Source organism: Salvelinus alpinus, chromosome 14 (assembly GCF_045679555.1).
Source record: "Salvelinus alpinus chromosome 14, SLU_Salpinus.1, whole genome shotgun sequence".
Lineage (NCBI taxonomy): Eukaryota > Metazoa > Chordata > Actinopteri > Salmoniformes > Salmonidae > Salvelinus > Salvelinus alpinus.
The window spans coordinates 47,945,193-47,954,452 of record NC_092099.1 but is presented as its reverse complement, the minus strand read 5'-3'; the positions used below and the strand labels follow the sequence as shown (position 1 = coordinate 47,954,452).

General features: G+C 43.3%; 1 protein-coding gene across 4 annotated transcripts in view; it reads right to left on the bottom strand.

Annotated features, from left to right (window-relative positions):
- Positions 1-3,066: 3,066 nt before the first annotated feature.
- The window catches only part of LOC139538998 (1-acyl-sn-glycerol-3-phosphate acyltransferase gamma-like), a 29,372-nt gene continuing 23,178 nt past the window's right edge, over positions 3,067-9,260 (bottom strand). For all 4 annotated transcript variants that reach the window (XM_071341639.1, XM_071341638.1, XM_071341641.1 and 1 more), the window contains 3 exons: positions 7,675-7,750; positions 7,285-7,483; positions 3,067-7,023 (listed from right to left, as the gene is read on the bottom strand). In XM_071341639.1, coding sequence (XP_071197740.1) covers positions 6,932-7,023; positions 7,285-7,483; positions 7,675-7,750 — 367 coding nt within the window. In that variant the 3' untranslated portion in view covers positions 3,067-6,931. The remainder of the gene's footprint in view (positions 7,024-7,284; positions 7,484-7,674; positions 7,751-9,260) is intronic.

Genomic DNA, 9,260 nt, shown 5'->3' with positions numbered 1-9,260 from the left:
TAAATACAATGTGAGACAACTAAAAACAATACGCTGAAAAGCGTAGAAATAAATCAGTAACTGACCATTGTGTCTGGAAGCCATTTAGACCCTCTCTCTCTCTCCCGGTGTTGGACTTCCCTGAAGTATACTCATTCAACCTGGCTATCACTTCCATTCATTTGGGCTCAGTATCGAAGGAAACGGTCACCCCCCAAGCTTTGTCTACACTGTTCTACACTCTTCAATGTCATTCCGTGTGATCGTTCAACAGCCAAAGGTCTAATTTCTCCTGACTGTAATATAACGCCACCCACGTTGCTGAGAAATGCAGTAATTTATTTTCCAGTAAAGATAACATATATCTAACTATTTCTTTAAACAATAAATGACATGGACTGACACATACAGGGCCTTCAGATGTATTTACGCCTTCAGATGTTATGTTAAAGCCTGAATTTAAAATAATTACATTTAGATTTTGTGTTACTGGCCTACACACGTCAAATTGGAATTATGTTTTTAGAATGTTTACAAATGAATACAAAATGAAAATCTGAAATGTCTTGAGTCAATAAGTATTCAACCCCCTTAGTTATGGCAAGGCTATTTAAGTTCACGTGTAAAAATGTGCTTAACAAGTTACATAATAAGTTACATGTACTCACTCTGTGTGCAATAATAGTGTTTAACATGATTGTTTGAATGACTTCCTCATCTCTGTATCCCACACATACAATTATCTGTAAGGTCCCTCAGTCGAGCAGTGGATTTCAAAAACAGATTTAACCACAAAGACCAGGAAGGTTTTCCAATGCCTCACAAAGAAGGGCACCTATTACTAGATGAGTAAAATAAAAAAGCAGACATTGAATATGCCTTTGAGCATGATGAAGTTATTAATTTGGCTTTGGATGTTGTATCAACACACCCAGTCACTACAAAGACATAGGTGTTCTTCCTAACTCAGTTGCCAGAGAGGAAGGAAAACGCTCAGGGATTTCACAATGAGGCCAAACAGTAACAGAGTTTAAAGGCTGTGATAGGAGAAAACTGAGGATGGATCAACAACATTAAAGTTACTCCACAATACTAACATAAATAACATAGTAAAAAGGAAACCTGTACAGAATAAAACATTTCCAAAACATGCATCCTGTGTTAAAATAAGGCACCAAAGTGAAACTGCTAAAAATGTGGCACCACTTTTCATATTTTCCAGTATGGTGGTGTCTGTATCATGTTATGGGCATAGCCGTGGGTGTGCTGAGGGTGCTGCAGCACCCCCTTAAAAATCTGAATAAAACATTTTTAAATAAAAAAAAAATCACAAAAGGTAGTTCACTGGGCCTCCCAAGTGGTGCAGCAGTCGAAGGCACTGCATCTAAGCTCAAGAGGCGTCACTACAGACCCTGGTTCGAATCCAGGCTATATCACAACCGGACGTGATTGGGAGTCCCATAGGGCGTCGCACAATTGGCCCAGCGTTGTTAGGGTTGGCCGGGGTAGGCCTTCATAGTAAATAAGAATTTGTTCTAGACTTAACTGAATCCAAGTAATTGGTTGGGGAGAATCTCTGCACAGCTATTTTCAGGTCTCTCTAGAGATGTTCGATCGGGTTCAAGTCTGGGCTCTGGCTGGGCCACCCAAGGACATTCAGAGACTTGTCCCGAAGCCACTCCTGCGTTGTCTTGGCTGTGTGCTTAGGGTCGTTGTCCTGTTGGAAGGTGAACCTTCGCCCCAGTCTGAGGTCATGAGCGCGCTGGAGCAGGTTTTCATCAAGGATCTCACTGCACTTTGCTCCGTTCATCTTTCCCTCAAACCTGACTAGTCTCCCAGTCCTTGCCGCTGAAAAACATTCCCACAGCATGACACTGCCACCACCATGCTTCACCTTAGGTTTCCTTCAGACGTGACGCTTGGCATTCAAGCCAAAGAGTTCAATCCTGTTTCTCATGGTCTGAGTCTTTAGGTGCCTTTTGGCAAACTCCAAGTGGACTGTCATGTGACTTTTATTGAGGAGTGGCTTCCATCTGACCAATTTACCATAAAGGCCTGATTGGTGGAGTGCTGCAGAGATGGTTATTCTTCTGGAAGGTTCTACCATCTTCATAGAGGAACTCTGGACCTCTGTCAGTGACCATCAGGTTCTTGGTCACCTCCCAATGCCCTTCTCCCCCAGTTGCTCAAGTTTGGCTGGGCGGCCAGCTCTAGGAAGAGTCTTTGTGGTTCCAAACTTCTTCAATGTAAGAATGATAGAGGCCACTGTGTTCTTGGGGACCTTCAAAATGTTTTGGTACCCTTCCCCAGATCTGTGCCTCAACGCAATCCTGTCTCGGAGTTCTACGGACAATTCCTTTGTCCTCATGGCTTGGTTTTTGCTCTGACATACACTGTCAACTGTTGGACCTTATATAGACAGGTGTGTGCCTTTCCAAATCATGTCCAATCAATTGAATTTACCACAGGTGGACTCCAATCAAGTTGTAGAAACATCTCAAGGATGATCAATGGAAACAGGATGCACCTTATCTCAATTTTGAGTCTCATAGCAAAGGGTCTGAATTACTTCTCTAAATAAGGTATTTCAGTTTTTTTTTAATACATTTGGAAGTATTTCTAAAAACCTGTTTTCACTGTCATTATGGGGTAGTATGTGTAGATTGATGAGGGAAATGTTTTATTTAATTCATTTTAGAATAAGGCTGTAACGTAAGAAAATGTGGAACAAGTCAAGGGGTCTGAATACTTTCCGAATGCACCGTACAGTATGTATATTGTATTATAGCCGCGTTTACACAGGCCGGCCCAATTCTGATTCATACCCCTCACTAATTGGTCTTTTGACCAATCAGATCAGCTCTTTTGCCAACAATTGGACAAAAGATCAGAATTAGCTGCCTGTGTAAACGCAGCTAAAGGGCATGCTCTGTGTGGTTCTGCCATTAACTATCAGCTGACCTAAGACAATGACACCGCGGTCTCATTGGAACGACATCATCGGTCTGAAGACAGTGTGGTTCTGGTGCATAAGTACACATTGAGAAATGAATTCAGACAAATTCAAACAAACTGAAAGAATAAGAATTGCCTGATTAAATCCTTTAATATTCTTAATTGTTTACTTAAAGAAACAACAGATACAAATAGACTTAGAAAAAAGACAAATGTAAGTTGAGTCGAGATGCCACTTTTAAGTGAACAACTTTCATGCCAAAAAAGGTTCATATTTCAGTGTTGAATTTCAAACATTGTTTCTTTAGTTTCGAGAACTTTAACAAAAATAAGAAAATCTGAAATTAGTGGGATTTTTTTTGCAGTACAAACCTCCAGTGTTAGAAAATGTCAAATAGTGTTAACTTCTCTGCATTTGTCCTGTTGCTCTGGAATAGATACACCATAGGCTGCGTTTACACAGGAAGCGTAATTTGGGTCGTTTCTCCACTAATTGGTCTTTTCACGTCAAATCTTTTTCAGAGCTGATCAGATTGGTGAAAAGACCAACTAGTGAAAAAAGTATCAGAATTGGGCTGCCTGTGTAAACACAGCTGACTGATAGATACCTGAGGGAGTGGTGGGACTGCACCAGTGCCCGATGGGTACTGTAGTTTGGAATTACAGCACGGGAAGAGATGAGATAAAACTTAGAACAGGGCTCGTATCCACAAAGCCTCTCAGAGCACGAGGGCTGATATAGGACCAGTTTAGCCTTTTAGATCAGAATTAATAAGAATATATGGAAAGATCCTAGATCAGCACTCCTACTGTCAGACTCTGTGGATACGGGCCCAGATCTCTCCTAAGCTACTGTAACAGTTGTATTGACAGTTGAGAGATGTAATAGAGGTATCGAACACAGAAGCATCATGGGACACGGAGTCTATTGCTAAAAATGGGGCCCTCTTAACCATCACTGTAACAATAAGCAGATTCTTATGGAACCCCCATCTCTTCAGCCTTAACACTAACTATACCTTATCAACTAACCCCCCCAAAAAATACTTGTTTCCAGGATTCTATATTGAGAAATAAACAGGAGTTCCTTTTTTTTTTTAAACAGAGGGCAGATGTATGTGAATCTTACTAAATCAGTCTCCCACACCACTTGTCAATCCAGATGTACTATAAGGGGGCAGAGGAAGCGTGGTCTGCCTACGTTCACACAATATAATGAAGCTGCACTCTGTTAAGGCTTGCATGAATCTGTCCTGGTTAAAAACCATTTAAACGCTACAATAAAATGAAAGAAGAACAAAGGACATGATCAACATACGGAGAGAAGCTGGTGACGTCGTAACACAGAATGGGTGTCTTCTCCAGACAAGGGATGATGATGACGACGTGTTGCACTCAGGAAATACCAGTCATCTGTAATCTGACATCTGCTTTCATGTCAATCCCAGTTTGTAAAGGAAAGTCAGCACCCTCCCTAATATAACCCTTTCAGATCACAGATGGGGCGGGTCATCAGAGTGTAAATAGATAAACAAATGTGAGATGTGTTCAAAGCAAGTGCAGGTGTGTTGGAAAGCAAGTGCAGTTGCAGTGCCTGAGCCCAGGGGTGGTGCTGTGGCATGCCGGGAATAGCAGCAAAAAAATAAACAACGGGGCAAAAACCTCCTTCCTGTGCAGCTCAGGGTCTGTAAGCAGCTTTTAGTAACATATCGCTGGCTACTGAGATGTAGAACAGTACTGTTAGGGACGGTAAATTGCTCTGGGTTAGAGCTTCTGTTAAATGACACATGTACATGTAATTACAATTCAATAAGATCCTTTTACTCCTGCACCATGTCAACATACACCAGGGCCTAATAAATATGCCAGTACTATCATGGAGAAAATTCAACTACCGACAGTGCATCATTACAGATGAAGGATCGGTGGAGTGTGTCTGAGTACAAGACTTTAGTAGAGGAAGAGATGAGGTAGGAATAGAATTTTAGTAACCAATCAAATCACCCTAGCCTAAGAGACAGGAACTTAGTAACCAATCAAACAGTCACCCTTGCAGAGGCAAACACTACTAGAGTCTACAGCTGGAGAGGAGAATCAGTAGCAAGTGTATTTCAACTATAAAAAGGGTAGGTGGGGTTATAGTCTGTTTTGACTGGAATTGGTTATAAGAGTCACACTGACATGGAGGGTGGTTGAGCTGTGTAAAGACACCGGGGGTGGTTGAGCTGTGTAAAGACACTGGGGGTGGTTGAGCTGTGTAAAGACAGCCGTGTAAAACAGAGCGGAGACAACAGAAGAAGAGAAGTTCACTCAGGAACTGGCTAGTCATAAAATGGCATGGTAATGTGTGTGCAGACATCTACTTGTGAGCAAGCATGGGAGAATGCGGTAACAACCTACATAAAATAATAATTAGTCAGAACTTGAGGGCGTTGGAACAGTGGAGTCGAATATCATGTCAAAGATAAAATGTTAGTAAGTAGTTAATTAGTTAGTTAGCGTGTAGTTAATGAATACAGAGCCTTTACTGTAGTCTTAACACATAGAAACCTGCCTCAGTATTTAAAACACCGGAAGTCCCATCTCTGCTGTTGTACATAGCCCAGATGAAAATAAGTGCTGTGGTAATATTCAACAGTGACCAGAATGCATAGACTTGTAGAATCATGGAAACGCCTCATTATATTTGATCTTGAATCTGGACAACAAAATATAAAAGGGGGCGGGCTCCCACAGCAGAGACAGGAAGCACAGTGAAAAATGAGTACCTTTTTCTTAGAGGTCAAAAGCAAAGTGGAAACCAGGCTGAGCCTCAAGAAACTGGTTCCCATTTGAAGTCCAGTCATTTTGTAGAACGAGGGGGCGATGTACTGTATGTTGTTACAAGAGGTGAACACGAGTAACACCACCTAAACAAAAAAAAAAAAAAAGGACCAGAGCATGTGACAGGAAGAGGAAGTGGTTAGCTCAGAACAGGAAGTGGGCTTGCTTCTGTGTGGTGAGCTGATTAGTTGTCCGGTGGTGAGGACCCCAGTGGTCAGGAGGTGAAGAGAGGGCGGGGCCGGGGACATCCGAGGGAGTTGTTAAGGGGGGCAAAGAGCCTGGTCATAGCCTCTCCTTCTGCCCTCTCCTACTCCACAGAGAGCTGGCTCCAGACCGTCTTCCTTTCCCTCTCTCTCCACACTCCTTCCATGGTCATACCTCTCTCTCTCTTTCTTTCCTCTCATTATCCAGATCTCTCGGTTTTATCTCTAGGTGTAATGTTTTGGTCCCCAACAGATCTATCTGTTTTATCTATCTGTAATGGTTTGGCCCCCTCCAGATCTATCTGTGGTATCTCTAGGTGTAATGGCTTAGCCCCCTCCAGATCTATCAGTTTTATCTCTAGGTGTAATGGCTTAGCCCCCTCCAGATCTATCGGTTTTATCTCTAGGTGTAATGGTTTGGTCCCATCCAGATCTATCGGTTTTATCTCTAGGTGTAATGGCTTAGCCCCCTCCAGATCTATCGGTTTTATCTCTAGGTGTAATGGTTTGGCCCCATCCAGATCTATCAGTTTTATCTCTAGGTGTAATGGTTTGGCTCCCTCCAGATCTATCTGTGGTATCTCTAGGTGTAATGGCTTAGCCCCCTCCAGATCTATCAGTTTTATCTCTAGGTGTAATGGCTTAGCCCCCTCCAGATCTATCGGTTTTATCTCTAGGTGTAATGGTTTGGTCCCATCCAGATCTATCGGTTTTATCTCTAGGTGTAATGGCTTAGCCCCCTCCAGATCTATCGGTTTTATCTCTAGGTGTAATGGCTTAGCCCCCTCCAGATCTATCGGTTTTATCTCTAGGTGTAATGGCTTAGCCCTCTCCAGATCTATCGGTTTTATCTCTAGGTGTAATGGTTTGGCCCCCTCCCCGGCGTGCTGACTGCACCTGCAGGACAACAGAATAGAGGGATAGGAACCGCAGGAGGACCGTACAGCAACCAACAGGGGGGAGGTAGAGGTCTAGTTCAGTTTCTTGGACCCCTCGTCGCCGTAACTAGAGCCTGTCTTCTTTACCTCAGTGACACCGATCAGGCGCCGGATGGCTAAGGAGGCTGAAGAGGACCAAAAATAAAAAACAGACAGATGATGGACCAAATCTTAAGAGGCAAAAAAAACACTCACAAAATTATAATATTTACTTACATGTAACTTTGTTGTCAGGAACTATACACATTAGTCAACATTTCAGGTACATTCATGTGTGTGTGTTGGAGTTAGCTACTGCATAAAGCTCATTGTTATTGGATCAAGGTCCCAGGCCAAGCTAACAGTGGAGAGGAAGTGCTTGCGGCTGTTGTGTACCCTCTACTCACCTACGATGAGGAAGAGGCTGAAGCCGAGGATGAGGAGAGGGGAGCCGCTGACCACCACCCCGCAGGCGAAGTTGATGAGGGGTGAGAGCAGCAGGGCCGCCCAGAACAGGAAGTTGAGTAGAGTCCACAACCGGCGAGGAGGGGTGATGGTGGGACCCGGGAAAGTGCCTTCTTTATGGTAGTGCTCCTGCAAAGCATCCTGGAGAAAGACAATGTCAAGGTACAGTAGGTGGCTACTACCAAACCTGGTAAAACATTGTGTTGTTACTTCAAAATAAAGGTAGGTGTAACTCATCTGATAGGAGTTTATATGTCTGACTTCTACAGGAAAGAAAGCGTCTCTACATTTAACACTATTCAGTTAAACCTCAAGCACCAAAAGGGCCTTACCTTCTCCTGGTACAGTTTATGAAGCCAGTTGGCACACTCCTTCTCATCTTCTGGGATCTCCTCTACAGGGAACCGCCTGCAGGCCGGAGAAGAGGAAACAGGCAGTCAACACAATGCAGGAGATAGCAGGGGGAGTTTGCTATGGCAACAGAATGCAGGAGAATGAGCGTCTGCTATGGCAACAGAATGCAGGAGAATGAGCGTCTGCTGTGGCAACAGAATGCAGGAGAATGAGCGTCTGCTGTGGCAACAGAATGCAGGAGAATGAGCGTCTGCTGTGGCAACAGAATGCAGGAGAATGAGCGTCTGCTGTGGGAACAGAATGCAGGAGAATGAGCGTCTGCTGTGGCAACAGAATGCAGGAGAATGAGCGTCTGCTATGGCAACAGAATGCAGGAGAATGAGCGTCTGCTGTGGCAACAGAATGCAGGAGAATGAGCGTCTGCTGTGGCAACAGAATGCAGGAGAATGAGCGTCTGCTATGGCAACAGAATGCAGGAGAATGAGCGTCTGCTGTGGCAACAGAATGCAGGAGAATGAGCGTCTGCTGTGGCAACAGAATGCAGGAGAATGAGCGTCTGCTGTGGCAACATCTCACCACCAGAGAGCAAACTAACTCAAGGTTCAGATGGGGGTTCCTCATACAGTAAAAGTAGGACTGGGCCATAAAATAAGCATCTGTTTTTGCCACACCAGGCTACTTTTCCCGTTTAACCTCACGCAGGGCTCATTCATGAAGGGGAGCCATCTTGATCTGCCTCTCTGCCATCTAATAAAAAAGACAATGAGCCTTTGAAGGTCTCTCAATGTTGTTATTCAAATGGTCTCTACGATTGTAAAAACAAAACTTTTCATGACGCAATTAGACATACGCAGGTTTTTTGTTTTTAAAGATACGTTTCAGTCATGGCATTTAAGTTGATCTCAGATCAATCGTCTGGGCCCAAGTTAATAACCTCCCCTTTCATGTCAGAAAGTCATGACCATCATGCTTTTAGGGAAAGAGGATCATTTTGTGCATGTATCAAACTGCGAGTTTGACCAACTCCAGTCCCCTTGGTCGCGGGGTCTTCCTCTGGATAATGTTTATGACGGACTGAGAAACTCAGTTGTTTACTTTTTAAAAAGGGACATTATACTCCAAAATTAAATGAAAATTAAATCACGCTGACACCATCTAAAATATAATTTTCACCTCTAGAAACGGGCCTCAATATGCATGTCAGTTCAGTGCACACGGCGTAACAGAGAAAATACAATATTTGGAAATATATTTTGTAGAACAAACATGCTGCTGTTGGTATTAGGCTATCTCCAAACCAGACTCCAAACCAGTATTTTCATTGCAGATCCACACTGATCTCAAAAACAACCTCTCCAGAATCCATATGATGGAAATACGTTACAGTGACGGAGAACTTTAACCCCTGCAAATGGCTCTCTGTAATCTTACAGTTTAGTCTATTTTAGTTAACCTTTATTTAACTAAGCAAGTCAGTTAAGAACAAATTCTTATTTACAATGAAGGCCTACCCCGGCCAAACCCTAACCCAGACGACGCTTGGCCAATTGTGCGCCGCCCTATG